Source organism: Astatotilapia calliptera, chromosome 5 (genome assembly GCF_900246225.1).
Source record: "Astatotilapia calliptera chromosome 5, fAstCal1.2, whole genome shotgun sequence".
NCBI classification, from domain to species: domain Eukaryota; kingdom Metazoa; phylum Chordata; class Actinopteri; order Cichliformes; family Cichlidae; genus Astatotilapia; species Astatotilapia calliptera.
The window spans coordinates 20210819-20232118 of record NC_039306.1 but is presented as its reverse complement, the minus strand read 5'-3'; the positions used below and the strand labels follow the sequence as shown (position 1 = coordinate 20232118).

Here is a 21300-nt window from a genome sequence, read left to right as displayed (position 1 = left end):
CAGCATGAAAAATGGCCTCTCAATACTATCTTCTCCCCCTATCTCGGTGGTAATAAAGAATATTCTGCTGGATGGTGCATGATTTATGGTCCCCTGGGTGACTCGGTCTGCTGCAGTCGTGTCGCACGTCCACGTCTCAATAGAGAAATGACCACCCACCTCATGACTTACAGTTTCATCACAGAGATAAAGCTATTAGTCTGAGATTACTGCAGTGGAGTCCATGTTGGGAAATATTAAAAATAATCTCTGTGTGAATAGTTACTGGGTATTTTTAGTTCCTAAACTGGGTTTTACTGACTTTTACAATCATTTCTGGACAAGAAGGCAACAATAACACCTCATCGCCTCAGCCTGAGGTACATGTCTAACAGGAACAAACGCATCAGCCCAGAGTCATGCAGAGGCTCCAGTCTGGTTTCCAGCGGATGCTGAGTCATTTCAATTATTGATTACTGTTGATTTATTAATGCTTATTTATTGCTGAGTAATTTAAAACTTCTCATGTTTCCCTTTCCTGTGTCTTTGAAAACAGTAAGATTATCTGCTTATATGCTTTTTTCTGCTCATATACTGGCTCCCAAAAATCCTTTTATCAAGCAATTTCATTTGTGCAGAGCTAAAAAAAATTCATGGTTAATAGGTAACTATGAGCAGTCTGAGGGGTGGCTGTTCTCCCAAGGAAAATGTCAGAATAAGCCTGTGACCAGCAAATGTTTATGCATGAGACGAAGCGTTAAGAAAGCAAAGGAGGTGATGAGGTGAGTCTGGTAGAGAGCCAGGTCAGTGTGGATGAAGGGGTCTGCAAACCTGACCCTGACCTGAATCTTGGAAACCTGTCCTTCACTGTTTATATCAGGTTTATAATATTACTGTTTTTTGTGCATGACCTTTAATAAAAGCGCAAAACTTTGTTAGACACCACGTTAATTTGAGCTTTATATGGTTGTTTTCTTTGTTTTGTTGCCCAGATCTGCGTGTGATTATTGTTATCAGATATATTTTTCTTAAAATAAACATTTCCTATCAACGCTGACTCTTCTCCGCTATAAAACGCACATTTCAACATTTTGCTCATTTCATCATAATACTGCCACCAGAAACCAGGCTCATTTAGCTCTACCTTAAATATGTTTGTTTTTTTCTTTTTCCTGAGCACTGTTTTTCAGTGTGCCGACCGGTCATGGCTGAACGGTTTCAAATTTCCATCAATTGAAAAGCGAATGACGAAAACTGCGTCAGTCGGTCGTAGGAGTGGATAACCTTGACAAATCCGCGCACGGTTGTAGCCCCCTTCATTCACTCGGCGTCCTTCTTCCGGCGCAGAGATGCCGTGATGGATCTCAAACAAGTGAAAGAGTGGGGCGTGTTAATTTGCCACTGTTGATAATAAGAGCCACTTCGTGCGTCACGGTGCGCTCTCCACCCTGCACGTCAATTGTTGGCAGTGCAGCATGTGATGCTCCGTCCTGCACTGTCCTGTGAGCGCTCAGTCAGTACCACAGCCGCACACACACATACACATACACATGCTCGTGGTGGATGTATTCATGCCTCTCTCCAGATATTCTCTGACAACTGCGATCGCTTAAGCCCGGATTATACTGCTGTACAAGACTCACGGTGAGAAACTCTTTTCCTGCCATTGCTTCATTTAACATTTCTTTCTGCTTAAAAGTAGTTTTAATTGTTCTGTGTCATACCTGAGATGCTTGCCAACTTTAAAGAGAAGTTGTGTTATGTTGCGAACAAAAAGGCATCAAGATTCAAATGTGCTCCGCGACGCACGCAGGTCTGGGCTCTGGAGTGACCTTGATTCTGCTCAGGACGAGCAGTGAAAACAGAGGCAGAGGTATTGCTGTCATCACCAGATGTCTCACCTGGTGCTCCAGACAGTGATCTCTGTCGTAGTGTTGATGATGGAGATTTTCACATCCTGCATGCTTTCAATTCACACAGTCCCAGCCTCTGAGGTCTAATGCTGCCATTTGGCCATTAAAGACATGCGTGCTTCAGACTTTTAACACTTTTTACTTTGTGAAACAGCTGATTAACCTTTAACTGTGGCTCAGACTTGTAGAGCTCGCTGATAATCGCAGGATCAGCTGATCAATGAAGTCTGGACATCTAATTGAGACTGATTGCAGAAGCTGATGTATACAGGGTTGCCTCTTTATAATCAAACTGCATTTTGCGTCGTGTGTGACACTGTCAATAAGTAACAGCACCTGTGTATGACTGTGTACATGTATCACTAATAACCACCTTCTAGCTAATAGGTGAGGTCCTTCATCCTTATCTGCAAATGAATATAACTTTTAACACACCGTGGTCTGTTTGTATGTCTTTGACATACTGCTTTTCATATATGCTGGTATCTCTTTTTAGCCACAGACTGTTGGCAAGAAACAGAAATCCAAATCATGTGTTTTTACTAGACTGATGATGCAGCTTGTATATCTAAAGCCAGGCCAGGTTGTAACTGTGCGGTGAGAGTCTCTGAAGGACAGCACAATGAATGACCTCAGATAAAGCGAGCCATACCCAAAGGTTTCTTCCAACCTTTTGCTGTAGTATGAAATTGCTCCACACAGACTCGGTCTTAGCATTAGCTGGGGTCATCTGAACTGTGTGCTGATTTTTTTTTTTTCCCAGAGGATTATTGGATGGGTTAGTTGATGTTTGCTGTTTTTATTTTTCCAGTGTTGGCCCCATGATGCAGTCGCTGATTGATATTACGTATCTACTGTAGCGTGGGATTGAATGACAAGACAGAAAAGCAGCACTCGGGTGGTTTTTACAGTTAATGCACACAGGATTATGAAGACTTGTGAATGGCTGCGCTTGGATTATTACATCATGGGATCATCTTGTTGTGCACAGAGGAGGAAATCTGTTTTAGGGATGTTTTGTTTTTTGTGGGGGGTTTTTTCTTTAGGACAGTAAAAGCGCATCAAGAATATGTAGGTTTGTTGTTGTCGGTAGAAGCTCTAAGAGGGTTTGTGGAGCATTTAAGGTCTGCTGAATCGGCTGATACGGAGGAAGCTTGTTTTAGGCTGATGTAAGCAGTGACGATGAGATCTCGGGCGCATCACTGCTGTAGCATCACGTGAAAGGTAGAGCACCTTCATTCAGCTCAAGTGTGGAACTAGAAATATGAGCTCACAATCACAGAGAATACTTTTTCTAGTTAATTTCTTTTTCTTTTCTTTTTCACTTCAGACCTCATATTTTGCAGTTTTTGCATCTCAATTGGAAAACATGATGGAGAAAAGAGCCCACTCAATAAGTAATGAGTCTGTGCAGGCCTGTGATGTGAATAAGGAGAACGTATGAGGGCACTTCATCCAAAGCATCGTGTTTACTTCCTCTATTACATTTGGGTTGAACCAACCACTCCCTCAAAGAGGGGTGGGGATGGATGTTGGCGCAAGGCTCCAGAGGATTAAAGGATTTACATGAAAAAAGCTTCACCAAAGTTAAGCTTTTCAGAACAGGGAAATTAAATAGAACAATTTGCAGGATTGGGAATTTTTGGGACCCGAAAACATTGCATGAGATACAAAGAGCTGCAGTGAGGGGCTTTGTTTCCGTTCCAATCACTGGTGAGCTTTTCTTAAATTCGGATACTGCATACAGTTGCAAGAAAATGGTAAAATGGTAAATGACCCGTATTTGTATAGCGCTAAGAATATGTGGAAAAGTCCTAATAAGCATAACCCAAGCAAACAACACAACAAGACCATTTATTTTTTAGTTAACCGATTCAATATTACGTCCCTATGTGGCAAAGTCGTGTGAATCTTTGCTTTCAGTATCTCAATGTGACCCATTTAAGTGGCACGAAGTGCAACTAAGCATTTGCCTTAACTATTGATCAGCCGTGTGTGATGGTGTGGAGAAGTGCACCCCAAAGCTTAGAGCACATTGCACTCCAACATCTCTGTGAGTTTCCTCACATGAGCGCCACACTTCTGGCCCTTTCACAATACTTTGTGTTGGTAATTTAAAAATATAAACCATCTATTGCTATCATGACTCAGTTTTTCAGTTTCAGATGTCTTGACATTTTTTTCTTTTAGAATTTGCTACCATAACTTAGACTTCATGAGTGCTGGCCCAAATGCAGAAAGGCCTACATCTTGACACAACAAGATCGTGTTTTACAGATGGGATAAGGTTCTTGTTTTTCTTTTCATATGAACCAAATGGTTTTTGGTGTTGTGCATCCACAAAGTCTCCTGACGTTACCACACAGCCCTAAAGGCTGTAAACGGACAGCAGTGATGTTGTCTTTGCAGCCCTGCATTCCTCTGTATTGTTGTTCTCCTGGTGGCAGACTCATAAGCATGTCCAATAGCCAATGTGACATTTAGTTACTTAAAAGTTACCCTGGAATCACGTGTGACCTCTCAAAATGCCCGACTGGTGGAGTCTAAATTCTTTAAAAAGGATTGTTTAATCCTCTCCAGCCTGATGAGCATCAGTCATCTTTTTTTCTCAGGTCCTCGGGTGTTCAGACAACTCATTTCTTCACGCCACGATTCACTTCCTTTTAGTGCTTTTCAGACTATATCAGAGGTCTGATATTTAAATGCTGCTCAGAGTCCACTAACATCTCAGCATCATCGCCTGTTGCTTTTATATTCAAATTTACTGCTAATACTACTCCTCATCACAAACGTATAATATTGGATCAAATTCTGCAATAAATCAATGTGACTGGTTCTGCTGGTTTCTAATTTTTTCCTTAAAGACTTGTAGTAACCTCTGGTAATGCTTTAGGTCACATTTATGCAGAAGCATAATAAAATTGTCCCCAAATCTTATTCGTACAGCTGTCTTTGTGACAAATTGTCTGTGATCCTGTCTTTATGGTGCCATTCTTTATTGGCTCTGGAGAGATATAACCATGTGTTACAATCCAGTGGCTTATTAGGAGGTTAACCAAGCAATAAATGGGGTATTACTTGTGTCAGCTACTGTACAAAGTGTTATTTAACGATCACAGTCAGGAAATTAGACTCACCAAGGGCAGAAACCTTCTACTATTTTATTCACAACGTAGATGCTTAACGTTGTTATCATTTAATAATACAACATCATTACTAAATTAAATGTTATGATGTCCAAACACCATTTTGGGTGCGACTATCGCTCTGTTTTGTTTTTCTGATGCAGGACTGAAGCCAAGAACTGAAATCCAGCAATCGCTCTTCAGCATCGCTCTTCCTTTCATCCCCACCTGACGTTTGGCCTCCGTCACTTCTTCCCGTCTCTCGCTCTCTGTTTCTCTCTCCACTCGCCCCCACCCCCACCCCCCTCCTGACCCTCAGCCTCCCTGATGCCTAAGAACAGCAAGGTGACACAGCGCGAGCAGAGCCATGAGCACGTCACAGAGTCGGTGGCTGACCTGCTCGCACACGAGGAGCCGCTCGACTACAAGAGCAGCTCCCTGAATGTCGGAGGGGCGGCGGGGAAGAAAGTCCCTCAGATAGAGGTCCCTGAAAACGATGGGCGACCCGCCTGGAACAGCAAACTGCAGTACATCCTGGCCCAGGTGGGCTTCTCTGTGGGCCTGGGGAACGTGTGGCGCTTCCCATACTTGTGCCAAAAGAATGGAGGAGGTGAGTCACAGGCAATACTTACAGCATTTACCACATATATACATTCTTCTTTTTAAATATGATTCATAACAGCCTGTCTGGGTCTTGAACTCTTTCAGGCATCCTACTCATGAGGATTTTGCACTTAAATTCTATGGAACTGATGAGAATTACATTTATTTCTTCATTTAATTAATTAACTCCCTTACATGTTACTCCACCAACACTGCCAGGAAGTAATTTATTATCAATTATCATTTATCCACATTCAGTTGTTATGATGATGGAGAAATTAGTTTGTGTCTTTGTGGCTCAACACTTTTCTTTTGACACTTACTGTAGTACTTTTTCCCATATTTAGCAGGTATTTATATTTCAGTCTCTGTGGAACAATTTTAGTCACAAATCTTTACAAACCCAAATGAAGACTGAGGTTAACGATGGCTTTGGTCTGAGAACTCATGATGTCACATTCATTTTGTAAAGTTGTGTTGAGCAATAACTCTTCAGGCTTTCTAAAGGTCTTTCAAAGGTTTTATTTGGGCATCGCCTGCTTTTTTCACTCATTTTCAGTCGTCCTGGTTCCTCACAGTGTTCAGAGCGATGTCACTGACCTATGAATCGTTCAAGCACAAAAAGGCACATAAGGGGATGAACCAGTGTTTTGTCAACACATAACAGACAACTTAGCAAAGAACCACTTATAAATTGTATTTTTAGGCACTTTGTTACTAGCAGGCATAAAATGTATATCTTACATAATGTTATATGTTTTTATAATGTATACATTTTTTTAGTTGAATCTACAAAAGACATCAAAAAATAACTGGGCTGAAAACCAGTGGCAACGGGGTTATGGAGTGATGACTCCAAATTAGAAACGCTGTTTCAAAGAGGTGTTCAGGAGAGAGGTACAACAGTGAGTGTCTACATTTTCCCAGCAAAATATAAGAGGTTATAAATAACAAACTCTAATACAAAGAGAAGCTAAATTTCAAAAGTAAAAAGAACTAAAAGCTACAGATCCTACAGCCCAAACAGAAATCAAACATGAAAACCATCCAGAAGAAATCTTATAAATGAACAGAAAATAACTAATAATCAGCAAGAATTAGCTTAGGGATTATAACAGATGCATGTGGATATTAAGAAAATATTCTTGTTAACATTTTGGTATTGATCGCTCAGTCCTATTCGAGCAATGGGATTTGTTTTCTTTACAGACAAGCATGTTCGTTTGCCACAGAGAGAGCTGTTCATCTCATGACCTTGACTATCAAAAACAACACGACACTTTCATTCATTTCAGCCCTGCCAAGAGAGCAGCTGTACTGTGCATAAAGCAGCCAAGTCTAAAAATAGCTGCATTATTGATTACTATAGCCAGTAGGGCAGGCCAGGCTCAACTGATACCCTGGTAAACAGAGAGCTGTATGGAGAATGAATGTAACTGTATGAGGTTTTATTTTTCTCAGGTATGCATGTACTCTATGTAATCGGAGGCGCATGCAGTGTAAACTGGTGTTCATTGTAGGAAAAACACCTTGTCATCATGGGCTGACAGATCTGCTCTTGCTTCATTGGTCTAAGTGTTTTTAGCTTTACTGCTTGTGCCTGACTTACAGCATATACGTAGGATTTATTGCCTATAGGCCAGATTTACTGCCAGTAATCTTCCACCAGCACTTGCCAGGTTATGCGATTTGACAAGCAGGCATTTTTCATTGTGTAATTTGCTGTCTGCCACCCAATTACAGACACATTAAAGATCAGGGTTGCTGGCCGCTACTGATGTGTGGACTCCTCTCTCGTTTCCTCCTTTCCTCAGGACACGCCTTTCTCTTTCTCGTTCAGCATCCTCTGTCATTCTTCCTCCTCTGAGATGCCTATCCTGCATCACATTTTTTAGTGGCCTCTGGTTTCAACTAGCGGGTGATGAAGTGGATTTCAAGTTTGGCAAGAGACCAGAATCGCTCACTAAATTTAACTTCCTCTTTATTTCAGCTTTCTGGATTTAGCCTTTTGCCTCCTCTCATCTCTCTGCCTCATTACTCCACCGACTGTGAGATGCATGTACTACTGAATGTAATTCCCGCTTCTGATGTATTAATAGTACATGTTTGCCAGCTATAAGTCTTTATATCCAGGATGATGACTCACCCCTCACACATAAAACACAGTTGCGTCCTGATGATTCCTCTCTGGATTAAGCTCCAAAGGGGACAAATTCAGACATCCTTTAAGATTAAACTATATTTCAAAGAATATTTATCAATGAGGCTGAGTTAAACAAAACAAGTTTTATTCCGGCAAAAATGCTGTCAGGAATATACCAGGTTATGCAATGGGTATTAATTTTTACTTCTACGTTACATCTGCGACGTACCCTGTGTGTAGTTAGCAGAGGGATTGCTTTCTTTAACTTGATCTGTTATTTTCTATTTAAATTAAAAAATGAAGGAAATGGACAGGAGGAAACAAAATTACTGAACTGACCAATCACAGTCATTGTGGGCTGAGTCGAAATAGTTATATTTTCTAGAGAGGTGCATCTCAGATCTTAGGTTGGGCCATAGGTTACGGTGTGGGGTTCCAGAAGGGTTAGTACTTAAGACGTACAGTGAATATTTAACCCAGACACAAAATCCACTGTCAGTCTTCATCACAGCAACAACAACAGCTGCAAACCCAAAAAACTGCAGGTAATTTTGTCAGAGACACCCTCCATAACAGACAGCAGTGCATAGCTGCAGTTTAACAAGCTGAAGCTGCACAAGTCACCTTTGTAGGAGTTCTTAAGTCAGTGATCTGGCAAGTAGTCAGCAAACAGCGGGGATGCTCTCAATCCAGTTCATTACGTTTTTTATTTAGTTAATTGTAGTTTTAGTGGTGTGAGCCAATGGTTATTGAAGCCATCGGTTGACCATTTTCACTGTAGTTAAACCAGATGTAACAGACAACAGAATAGAATAGAGTCGCCCTTTATTGTCACTGCACAACGAAATTGTGGGAGGGAAAAAGCTCGTGCGCCGCCCGGGAATCGAACCCGGGTCGCAAGAATGGGAATCTTGCATGATACCACTACACCAGCGGCGCAACGGTATACCGCTAATGGAGGCCCATCATAGCATAGCCCGCTTTACCGTGCACATTATCCTATCGCATAAAACCTGAGAGCAGTGACTGAGGGTGTTTAGTGGGATCACGCGAGAAGTAAAAAGGTTATTTTCCCACAGTTTGATACAACTGTCCTACTTTTACTGTAGCAGCCAGAGGACACCCAGTGCTACCCATTAGCGTAGCACTAGCATTTTACAGCATGAAAAAGCTCCCTATCCAGGGGGACAAGGACTTGTGATTTCCTGTGTAAGTTAGCCAACCAAACAGCAACACTTTTTTCCTAGAAACACCAAATCTTTTTTGTTTGTTTGTTTTTTCAGGCGCCTATCTGGTTCCTTACTTCATCCTCCTCCTCATTATTGGCATCCCTCTCTTCTTCTTGGAGCTGGCAGTGGGTCAGAAGATCAGGCGTGGAAGTATCGGGGTGTGGAACTACGTCTGTCCCCGCCTGGGTGGAATAGGAATGTCAAGTCTGATGGTAAGCTGAGATGCTTCTGTTCCTGTAAGGAGTGTGAGACAGAGCCATCATCTTTTTAACTGTGAGCCAAATGTACACTCTTTCTTTAGCAGTGCTCTTAAAGTCTTTAGCGGCTCCATAGGAAGCAGTTTGACAAGTGAAGCATGGTGATGAGATCAAAGAGGTTCTATCTATTTATCTATCTAGTTAAAGTTATATCTTGATGCAGGTTTATGAAGGTATTGACGTGTCTGAGAGTGGAAGGTAGTCTTACTTCAGAGCTGCAGAAGTAGCTATAAATATCTCACAGAAGATCACTGTTGAAAAGAGAGCACTTCAATTATTCATGCTTCCCTCAACCTTATTTAGCTTCTGAATGTCCTTGCTGGCAAGGCTGCTCCAAAGACTGACAGCAGCATTGGGACATGCACAAAGCACCTGCCTCATTTGCATGTTTTTCTCACTCTGCACAGATGATCCTCTGCACATGTGATGTCTATATCAAACCTGACATCACATATTTGTACCTCATTAAATGTTATCTGGCTGTTTCTGTCGCATAACGCCATCTATCTGTCTGTAGGTGTGCGGCTTTGTGGGTCTCTACTATAATGTGATCATCGGTTGGAGCATTTTCTACTTCTTCCAGTCCTTCCAGTATCCTCTCCCATGGAGTGACTGCCCAATCAGAAAGAATGGGACACTTGCCAGTGAGTTTATATGAACTTACTTTAGTGCAATACCAACATTTGTTAATTGACAGTAAACGCTGTTTCACAGATGCATTTCTCTCCAAAATCTCATGGTAGTCCCTCTCATTAGTTGTGCAGTTACAAAAGATGACTAAAGGATACTGCCTCCAATGCCATTCTGCTAGGATGGCTATAGATAAACAGGAATGACAGTTTTGTGCAGACACAGGTTGCCCAAAATGTAAAGCTAAAGTTTAAAGTGCAGCAACTTAAGTTTAGCTATGTAACATGGTTTAGTTATTCCAAACTGTGATATTTCCTGCATATAACCAAAGTTAAAGGAAAAACCCTGAAGACTGATCTGGACTTAATGTCAAGAGTCTCTTGGCTAAGAAGAGGAATTTGGGGATGGAAAAGCAATTTTCCTTTTAGGCAACAATTTAAAGAAAGGATACAAAAAGAGTTCGTATTTTTTCTCTCATAGGGTTCAGAAATTCACACATGGGTCTTTCAGACAGTGGGAACAAACAGCCAGTATGAGGATTAAGATGAAAGACAGTTTGGATTCTTGAATTCTCGTAAAACCACCAATAACTTGAAGTTAATATTTGGGCCACTCTTCATTACAACATCGCTTCAGTTCATTGAGAATTGTACGTGTTTGTTTATGCGGACGCTGCACCGGTCCGTCGTGGTGAAGAGGGAGCTGAGTGTAAAAGCGAAGCTCTCAATTTACCGGTCGATCTACGTCCCTACCCTCACCTATGGCCACGAGCTGTGGGTAGTGACCGAAAGAACGAGATCGCGGATACAAGCGGCAGAAATGAGCTTCCTCCGAAGGGTGGCTGGCCTCTCCCTTAGAGATAGGGTGAGAAGTTCGGCCATCCGGGAGGGGCTCAGAGTAGAGCAGCTGCTGCTCCACATCGAAAGGAGCCAGCTGAGGTGGTTCGGGCATCTGACAAGGATGCCCCCTGGGCGCCTCCTGGGTGAGGTGTTCCAGGCATGTCCCACCGGGAGGAGGCCCCGGGGCAGACCCAGGACACGCTGGAGAGATTATATCTCTCGGCTGGCCTGGGAACGCCTTGGTATTCCCCCGGATAAGCTGGAGGAGGTGGCTGGGGAGAGGGAGGTCTGGGCCTCTTTGCTTAGGCTGCTGCCCCCGCGACCCGGCCCTGGACAAAGCGGATGAAAATGGATGGATGGATGGATGGATGGATGTTTATAAATAACTCTCTTAAGTTCCCATCGCAGCATTTCTCCCATGTTGAGGTCGGCACTTTGACTGGCTTTTTGCAGAGTCGATTCTTTTCTTTTTCAGACGTTCTGTTGTAGGTTTATTACTGTGCTGTGCTGTGATTGTTGTCGTGACCTAGCTGTGGCCAAGCTTTAGCTGTCGAACAGATGGCCTCACTTTTGACTCTAGATATCTTCGGCATATCGAGAGGTTCATGCCTCACTGAATGACTGCAAGGCGCCGAGGTCCTGTGGCTGCAAAAACAAGCTCAAATCATCACCCTTCCACTACCATGCTCGGCAGTTGGTTTGGGGTGTTTGTACTCACATGCTGCATAGAGCAGGGCGATATGACCAAAAATATTTATCACGATATACATTTGAAAATTTGCGATAACGATATAACTGACGATATAATTGACACTAGACAAAATACTTTACAACTCCACAACTTTATTAGTGCAAAAAAAAAAACCCCAATGTATTTTCACTTAAACAAGCAGCTGTTTTTTATCTGCATTAAAGTTATATAAAAATTTAACAGTGCAAATGCAAATTACTGTCACGGTCCGCTGTGACAGACCGTGTGGAGAGTGCGTGGAGGACTCAGGTGCAGACACGAGTGACACGGGAGTAAACTTTAAACAAAAGCGAGCCTTTTATTGTGGCTGGTAACGCAAGAGAAACAAACAAGAATAAGGGCAGCTCAAAAGCAATAACTAAACAGAAACCTAAACTGGGAATGAACTAAGGTAAGGCTATGACTTAGAATACAACAGACCGGGCATGGAAACATGGAGGGTGGGAACACAGGTGACACAAATAACCATAACGAGACAGGGCGGGGTGAACATAACGCTGACGGGTACAGGCACAGAGGTTCAGACAGGAGGAGAGAGAGCACGGGAAGAACGCAGACATAACGGGCTGGGGAAAACATAGAATAAGGCACGAAGAGAGACGAGGGCTCATAAATACACAGAGGGGCACACAGGGGGTAAGAGTCACGAAGGGAAAACACATAAGGAACAACGTAACAGATCAACCCAGGAAGCATGGCCTAAATAAAGAACAAAATACGAAAATACATGAAAACTAAGAATACTGGGCCCACATGGCCCAGGACCATGACAATTCCTTGCTGACAGTTTAACCAAAAGGCATTTCCAGTGGAAATTGGCCGACAATGAAAACAAAGGCACTGCACATTTGCGTTTTACCCATATTCTATCGTGATATTTCATTTTCTTATCGTTGCCCAACATTATACCGGTATTACCGTGAGCGGTACGATATGAGGTAGAGCTCTTTGTTTTTCTGCACTTTCTCTGCACAGTCTGCGATGAATTTGCTTGGATGTTCACTCCACGGAAGATTGTGGCATTGTGTTAATACACACCGGAACGTTCCAGTTTTTATAGAGGTGGTCACTCTTGCTACGTACTGTTGTTACTTACAGTCCTGTGAAAATCGTTCTTTTTCACATGACCGTACAGGAAAACTGTCTTAACTGCAGGTCACTGATGCATTTAATGCAGGCCGCTTAGGGTTTGATTTTTAAAGGTTCAGTATGATGAGAAAATCATGCTACTGATTTGGTGAAACATTGCAGATTGCACATAATTCTCACAGTTATACTTCAATGGATTGCTGTGTTACAAAGCTTCAGTCTTCATCAACACTCCTGAGCAGAAGACACAAGCTGTCTTCCCTTCACTACAACTTTCTGTCAAGACTTCACTTGCCTAATCCAGATTAAAACCCACTGGAACTTATTCGATTAGTGGTGATTATATTGTAAACCCTGGGGCAGCCAAAAACCAGCATGTGAATGACTCAGCAAGGCTGGCAGAAAGACGGGGGAAGCAGAGATTCATGCTGAAGGACGCTAATGCTGAAGGACAGCAGCAGACTGTAAAATATTTCACGGCCGCTGTGATGACATACACGTGGAAGCAAATCGATCAACAAACATAGTAAAGAACAACTTGATTCAGTTTAATTTGTGAAGCATTTTCACCTGCTTGTGCTTGACTTTTTTCTGTGTGCCGTGTGTGTCTCTGCACAGATAAAGCTCAGTAATACGTGATCATATTATCACAACACCGCTGCCTCTACTCTCAGCCACACACAGTATATTTCATTTCTTCAAGGTAACAAGTTAATACACTGTGAGGAAAATCTCAAGGGTTGTGACTTTGAGTTGTGTGTTTTGCATACCAAGTACACAGATGACCTTGTGTAAGTGAGAAATATAAACCAGCCAAATCTTGTAATACTGACCCCGAGCAAACATCCTCTGCACCAGTATACTCTCCTTTCGCTCTCCTCAGGCTCCCTGCAGTCTTTTCAAACCTTTTCTCTTCTTGCTTCCTCATTATCACCCAAATTAAACTTTTCTTTCCTGTCATCTACAGTTGTGGAGCCAGAATGTGACAAAAGCTCGGCTACGACCTATTTCTGGTACCGGCAGACTCTGAACACGACCAGCACCATCGCAGAGAGCGGCGGCCTCAACATCAAAATGACCCTGTCTCTGCTGGTAGCCTGGATCATTGTCTGCCTCGCCGTCATTAAAGGAATCGCTTCCTCTGGGAAGGTTGGGAAACCATGACACAGAAACATTTAGGAGAAAAGTGTGGAGGCTTGTTTTTTGCTGAATTGATGTCTTTTTCTTTTGCACCTGTACAGGTGATGTACTTCAGTTCTCTTTTCCCCTACGTGGTGCTGTTCTGTTTCCTGGTCAGGGGTTTAATGCTGAAGGGCTCAGTAGATGGTATCGCTCACATGTTCACTCCCAAGGTTAGGATGGAAGAGTCATTGTTCCTCACCTCTGTTTTTTCAACCATGCATGCTAACAAAAGCCTCTCCTCACATCTCAGTTGGAGAAGATGCTGGAGCCGCAGGTGTGGAGGGAGGCCGCCACCCAGGTCTTCTTTGCCCTCGGTCTGGGTTTTGGAGGAGTCATTGCCTTCTCCAGTTACAATAAGATTGACAACAACTGCCACTTTGATGCCGTGCTCGTCTCTGTCATCAACTTTTTGACCTCCATTTTGGCCACACTGGTTGTGTTTGCTGTGTTGGGCTTCAAGGCAAACATCATGAATGAAAAGTGTGTTGTGGAGTAAGTTGAACACTGTTTTTTTGGGGGGGGGGGGTTTGGCAACATTGAATGTAACCCCCCAAAAAAGAAACAAAAGTCCGACAGCAAGGTTCATGAGTACTGCATATTAACCAAAAATCACACCTCAAAGTTACAATCCCCACAGTCTTTATGTTATAAACAGTGGCAGTTATCCTTATTTTCTGTCACATATATGTTGTTACAGTGATGGATCCTCATATTTTCAGATACTGTGGTCACTGCACGTGCGAGCAGTGCTTTCGAGCCAAAAGGCCCATCTTCAGATTGTTCTGAGTTCTTAGTTTCTGATGGTGTTTTTCTGTTCGTGACTCTATCTGATGTCAAAGACGGGGAAAGTCCCCGCTTGAAGACAAGATGATTCTTCTCAAAGTTTTAGCCTCATATAATAAATGTACAAACCTGCTATTCCAACTTATATGAGGACCAGACAATCAGGGGAAAGTTGAAAATTTAATTAAATTATGATGTCTTTTGTTTTTTTAATAAATTTGAAACATGCAAGCTACTCTGGTAGAGTCCAAGAATATAAAATAATAATAATAATAATAATACATTTTATTTGAGGGCGCCTTTCAAAAACCCAAGGTCACCTTACAAAAGAACAAAATTAATAAAAGAAGCAATAGTCATAAAATACATAAAATCAGTTAAAATTGCAAAGCAGAACTTGACAACAGATGAAATGAGCACTAAAGCGAATAAGTCAGTTTGAACAGAAGTTTTGAGCTGTGACTTAAATGCGGGAAGAGAGTCTATATGTCTTATGGCTGGAGGAAGAGAGTTCCAGAGCCGAGGAGCAGAGCGACTGAAAGCTCTGTTCCCCATAGTGGTGAGACGTGCGGACGGAACAGTAAGATGAATAGCAGATGAGGATCTGAGCGGGCAGGAGACAGTGGTGATATGGAGCAGGTCACACAAAATAAGGGCAGGGATAGCTCAGTGGGTAGTGTGGTCACCTCATGATCGAAAGGTTCCACTGAATGGTTACCCTGAGGTACCCCTGAGAAAGGTACCGTCCCTACACACTGCTCCCCGTGCGCCTGATTTGCGGCTGCCCACTGCGTCACTGTGTGAATGGGTTAAATGCAGAGAGAGTAATTTCTCCACGGGGATCAATAAAGTATACATTATTATTATGTATCTGGAAATGAGCATAATTTGAACTATGGGAGGAAGCCAGAGAGCTTATTTTGAGGTCACAGCACTAACCACTGCATGAAAAATGCATGTATCCATTTACTCTTTTAAAAATACATGTTTTTGGCACATTAACAAGTTAAAACTCCGTAAATTTGTTCCAAACGCAAAGTACAGGAGTAAAAACCACAATTTTTGTTGCGCTTTTTACCTACCTAATTATTTATGAGGAAAAAAATCACATCCTTTATAAAGAATATGAGGATACCAAAGTGTAAGCTAAATAGGTCTAAATTGTCTCTATTGTGATCATTTATTAAATTACTGAGTGGTAGGTGAAATTGTAAATGGATGTTTGTATCTAATTTAAGAGACAATTTAATCTAATTTAATTTAATCTAATCTTTAAGTAATTTAACAGCAACAGTTTTTTTTTTCAAGAAATTGTACCTTACATGGCTTTTTGTCAGAGCATCAGTCAAGCAGTGTGGCACAAAATATGTATTGGATTCATTGTGATTCTGACCTTTTCTGACTGCAGGAATGCAGAAAAGATCCTGGGATACCTCAACTCCAACGTCCTGAGTCATGATCTTATTCCTCCACATGTGAACTTTTCCCATCTCACCACGTCGGACTACGCTGAGATGTACGGGGTCATTAAAACGGTCAAAGAGGACAGCTTTCCCCTGCTGGGTCTGGAGCCGTGTGCTCTGGAGGATGAGCTGAACAAAGTGAGCCTTTGGCACACATAACTCAGCTGAATCCACAGCATGTTCTGTGTTTCACACCTCTCAATGTCTCTCTGCAGGCTGTCCAGGGCACCGGCCTGGCCTTCATCGCCTTCACAGAAGCCATGACGCATTTCCCAGCATCTCCCTTCTGGTCAGTCATGTTCTTCTTCATGCTCATCAACCTCGGTCTGGGCAGCATGATCGGCACCATGACTGGCATCACCACACCTGTCCTTGACGCCTACAAAGTCCAGAAGGAGCTTTTTACAGGTACGCCGCTCCCCAGCACCACCGCCACACTGACTCCCTCAGCCTCTGTGCTATTAGTAGTTGAAACCCCTTGCTCAGCACTTAGAAAGGATTAAAGTACATCTGGGAATGAGCTGCATTAGTATTTATGTGCTGTGAGCAAACTGAATGGAAAGCAGAAACAGGAAATAATAGCACTTAATGGCAAATAAAACCTTTTTAATTCTCATCTGTTTTTTCAAACTTTTTCCTAATCTTTTCTTCCAAATGAGCTCCAATTGTTTCTGTGTTTGTTTCAGTGTGTTGCTGCATCATCGCTTTCTTATGCGGCTTGTTGTTTGTTCAGCGGTCGGGAAATTACTTTGTCACCATGTTCGATGATTACTCGGCTGGTCTGCCTCTCACTGTAGTGGTCATCCTGGAAAATCTGTCTGTTGCTTGGATATATGGCACCAAAAGGTGAGGCTAACTACAAGATGCTGCTCAAAGCTGTGTATCAAACTACAAAAGTGTATCCAAGGAAAGGATCCTTACTGCAATTTGTTGTTCTTCGTCAGGTTCATGCAGGACCTGGAGGACATGTTAGGTTTCCGACCTTATATCATCTATTTCTACCTTTGGAAGTACGTCTCCCCTTTCTGTCTTATCGTTCTCATCTCGGCCACTGTCATCGAGATGGCCATCAGCCCACCAGGATACAACGCCTGGGTTCAAGAGCTGGTCAGTCTGTCTGTGTGTGTGTTTGTGCTGTTTTGGTGTAAAAGAAGTTTTCAAATGCTTCACTCAGGGAAAAGAAGCTAAAACATGACACGAAAACTGCTAAAATGTAAGCAAAATGTCCAACAGCAACAGTCGTATTTGACAAATTGTACTTCGTTTTTCACAGGATTGCATACCGTGTCTCTGTGTGAGTAAGAATAAAAAGCACAGAATAAATTCCCACCATTACACAGCCACACAGGGTGTACTTTGTAGGAGTGATTGGGGGGTTAGTTTTCACCTGGAACGTTTGAAAAGTGTTTCCTTTTCATTTCACCCCTCTGTCATTTTAGGCTCAGGAACGCTTCCAGAGCTATCCTCCCTGGGCTCTGGCCATGTGCTTCGCTCTTATCGCTGTGGCCATGCTTCCGCTCCCTGTTGTCTTCATCGCCCGACACTTCAACTTGATGTCAGATGGCTCTAACAAGCTGTCTGTCTCTTACCATAAATCTATGATGAAGGACATATCCAACCTTGAGGAGCAGGATGAGGCTAGATTCATCCTTGGAGGCAAACCAGGCGAGGCCCCATCATCAGGGCCAGCACGTAAACCCTTCCTGACACCTGGAGGAAACAAACCCATGGACTCCCTGTCTCCAAACATCTGCTATGGTACTAGCTACCAAAATGCTGCCATAAGCCCCACCACACCAACTACACCAAGCACACCTCTCACACCAGAGTCTGACTCTTGACTGTTGCCCAGCCTTGACAGACTCCCCTCTGACCACCCCTGTAGCACAACTTTACCCATGAGGTCTCCACTGGAGCTCAGCGCAGCTCCAGGAATCCTCACCACTGCCCTGCTAACGCCACAAAACTGTACGTAGCCATCCAGTTTATGAGCGCTTCCAAAATAACACGAAGGAACTTCATGAGAAGATTTCCAGAATGTTTCCAAGCATCTGGAAGTTAGAAAACAGGAAATAAGGGATGCATTTCACTGTTTTACAATAAACGAAACTCTGGAATCAGGTTGAGATTAACAGTGACACACTACATCTGTATATATTTAAAAACATCAGGTTAATGTGTTCAGAATGAAGTTCTGTGATCTGATTTTCTTTGCCTTAGTTTAAGGATCCCCTAGCAGACACCGACCCCATAGTATAAGGACAATGTCTGCACAGTGCAGGTAGTGTGAAAGAGTGAATGTAGTAGAGTTTGTGAGGTTCTGCTGGTTTCCTATGTAGCAATAATGGGTGTCAAAGCCATGTACCACTTAATACGCAGCAGGTTTTCTTTATATTAGATGTTATGCAGTCGACAAGGTGCAACTGAAAAGTTCCAAAACCATACCTAATTCAGATTTGGACAAATTGTTCTTCAAGGTCATGCTCAGCACAGCTGTGGAAAGTCCCATTTTCACTCCACAGTGTGCGCTGTGAATTCAAGTCACAACTAAACTCTACTGTAACGTCCTGAGGTGTCTGAGGAAGACATTCACAGCAAACCACCTGACCTGTGGTGTTTGCCACTGTGTGATGGCACACAAGGAATCAAAAAAAACAAAACACTCGACTCTGTATGTTTAAGAAAATGACTTTAAAGGTGAGCACTTCCAAATTAAGATCAGGTAACGTTTTTGGCCACAGACTCGCAGCTCTGTTCTGATGCCGTGAGATTTGTTTTCATAGGACTATGATTTGTAAAATATGCTAAGACGACTCTAAAGGCACCCGTTTATGTTCCAATCAGACCCCACATCCACCTCCTCCTGTAATTTGCGTGTAGAGTCTATTGTTGTTGTTCATTTTGTAAAAACAAAAAAAGGTGTAAAATCACAATGTACAGTATAGTTATAGTAATGTAACATACCTTTAGGACTCTGGGTTTTATTAACCGGGAGCTCAAACCACTGTTTCATTATCCATCACTCTCACGTCTTCGTCTCCGTGCTGTAGAAACACACTCATTTCAGTTTCTCCACCAAAGAGTTAAAAGTAAACAACAAAACACTTGAAATCTGCTCCAGAATAACAGACCTGTTACACTGGACTGCAGTGAAAGTGAACTACAACCCAAAACACAACGCGGGCACGAAGCTCGCAAACTTTGCTTTTCTCCTCCTTCAAAAAAGCACAAAGGAGATTTTGACTCACTGAGCACAAGCAGATTATTGGCTGGAATTGTCTCAAGCATTGATCCACATTTTAAAATGAACTCCTGCCGAGACATATTATGGGACACACAGCAATATATATTTATATTGGCGCACAAACTGTGTTAACTTTGAACAAAAAAAATGAACTTAAAATAAGAAAAATAGCTACGGACCAAAAGATTAAAAAGCAAAAATTCCAATTCTGTGAACTTATCAGCCGACCTGATAGTGTGCACCTTTGAAAGCCTTAGACTCCTCATGCACAGACAGAAGTACACATGCACACACATACACACTGCTCTCTGTGTTACAGGGCCTGCCGTGGCGCAGCAGGGATTACGGTGATGGTCGCTGACTTGAGTTGAAACTGAGCACATTTAAATTCCTATTTAAAGGAATCTTTAATTTATTTTTTTAATCACAATATTTACAGCCATGGTGTTTAGGTATAAATGGACTATATTTATATTCCTGTATATTTGCTGTTACGTAGGCGTGATGAATTACAAAGATTTATCTTTTACAAGCGTTTAGTATGTATACTGTGTATTTTAATCTTGTGTGACGCTTATTGAGTCTGTACATTTTAGAACTGTTCTGTAGTTTGTGGAGCTGATCGTGGACATGAAATTGATGCTGCACTGTGGAGCTGATGTACGGTCTTGTTTAGTCGTGTGTGTGTCCACTTCCGGTTTAGTGGTCTAATCGTTCACCGAAAGATGCTCTCAAAATGTCCTGTTAGCCAACAGGTTCATGAAAGGCTGTCTCTAAAATATGTTTAGCGTAGATGACACAGCATGCTAACATCCTGAGCAGATATCTTTCCAGATGTATACAAAACTTGCAAGCACTTTTTTTTTTTTAGGTTGAACCACTCTGAGGTCACCCATTGATTTTGGACTTTGTTCAACTTTTTAATCCTCGGGTATTTGGACAAGAGGGTGGCATGCTAAGTTATAAGCTAAAGTTAGCAAGCTTGCTACTAAGCTGCATTCATAATCTGTACAGCTTCAATGCACAATAATAAACACCTGCTAATAAAGCTCAACAACAAGGTTCCAGAAAGTAAATTTCTCCACAGGGATTTTAATTATGAGCTATAATGTTTTAGCCGTCTAAAGTAGACTCACTACGAGCTACGACATAATCAAACAATAGTGCGACAATTAGTGATGTGCGGATCGATACTGAAATATCGATTCCTCCGATACCAGTCATTTATGTTCTAGAATCGATTCTCACATTAAAATATTGATATTTTAGTAATTTAGGGTAAATTTGTAGTTTATCATTAACAGGAACACAGTGGAAATAACCTATTTCATTCGGATTGTCTACAATTGGAAGGAACTACTTCCTCTTCCATTCAAATAGCGCACAACTTCAGGTTTTTTATTTCTATATGATGAACTCTGCATTATTAAGTGATAAGAACAAGTAATCTGATGTCCTGTAATCATTATGACACTATAATTTGAGATACAATAAATAAAATACGTTTTTGTACAAGGTATCGGTATCAGATCAGTATCGTCGATACCACCCTGAATTTTACTTGGTATCGGATTGGAAAGGAAATCAGTGGAATCGCACATCACTAGCGACAATCTGCTCCTGTGGAGACCAAAGAGTCTGCATGAGATGGAAAAGAACTACACTACCCACAATCCTAAATTGAAAAAGTGACATCTCTGATTATGGAGGTTGTTGTTATCCAGATATATTAGATTAAAAAACATGTAGCCAGCACAGAGTCAATAAAAGGGAAATTTATCCATAGAAGCAAAGAACATTTTTCATTTTTAGTGCTTCAAAGGTTAGCATCTTAACATGGGAGCCTATAGGGATTGACTCACTTTTGGAGCCAGCCTCAAGTGGCCACCAGAGGAACTGCAATCCTGGAGGTTGCTGCTTGGGTGGTCCACACCTTTGCAAATTTATTTAGGGGCAGGTGAAAAATTGCTGATTCAAAAACACAGCATCCAACAAGAAGCAAGATGACTATTATCAGCGTCCTCCAAAGCATCTCCATCGACATCATTAAAATAAGGTGTCGTTCATACA

General features: G+C 42.1%; 1 protein-coding gene and 1 non-coding gene across 3 annotated transcripts; one reads left to right on the top strand and one right to left on the bottom strand.

Moving 5' to 3' along the window:
* The first annotated feature begins 1286 nt into the window (after positions 1-1286).
* On the top strand, positions 1287-20294 carry LOC113022489 (sodium-dependent neutral amino acid transporter SLC6A17-like). Of its 2 annotated transcripts, none has more exons than XR_003272432.1 (12): positions 1287-1623; positions 5182-5627; positions 9047-9204; positions 9767-9893; positions 13526-13707; positions 13800-13910; positions 13991-14232; positions 15932-16124; positions 16202-16394; positions 16673-16832; positions 16931-17280; positions 17426-17443. XR_003272432.1 is itself a non-coding variant. In XM_026167940.1 (12 exons), the coding sequence occupies exons 2-12, from the start codon at positions 5345-5347 to the stop codon at positions 17825-17827; spliced, it is 2214 nt and encodes a 737-aa protein (XP_026023725.1). In that variant the 5' UTR covers positions 1294-1623; positions 5182-5344; the 3' UTR covers positions 17828-20294. The 2 variants fall into 2 exon arrangements, 1 of the variants encoding a protein (XP_026023725.1); XM_026167940.1 differs by having other exon boundaries at positions 1294-1623; positions 16931-17093; positions 17426-20294.
* Positions 8632-8702, bottom strand: trnag-ccc (transfer RNA glycine (anticodon CCC)). The gene has a single exon. It is a non-coding gene; the product is annotated as a tRNA-Gly (tRNA).
* Positions 20295-21300: the final 1006 nt, after the last annotated feature.

What these genes read in the sequence shown, in the direction of transcription:
- LOC113022489 (XM_026167940.1), top strand. Translation starts at nt 5,345, where the DNA reads ATGCCTAAGAACAGCAAGGTGACACAGCGCGAGCAGAGCCATGAGCAC. An exon ending in GAATCGCTTCCTCTGGGAAG is followed by an intron (nt 13,708 to 13,799) that starts GTTGGGAAACCA and finishes GCACCTGTACAG; the next exon opens with GTGATGTACTTCAGTTCTCT. An exon ending in CTCACATGTTCACTCCCAAG is followed by an intron (nt 13,911 to 13,990) that starts GTTAGGATGGAA and finishes CTCACATCTCAG; the next exon opens with TTGGAGAAGATGCTGGAGCC.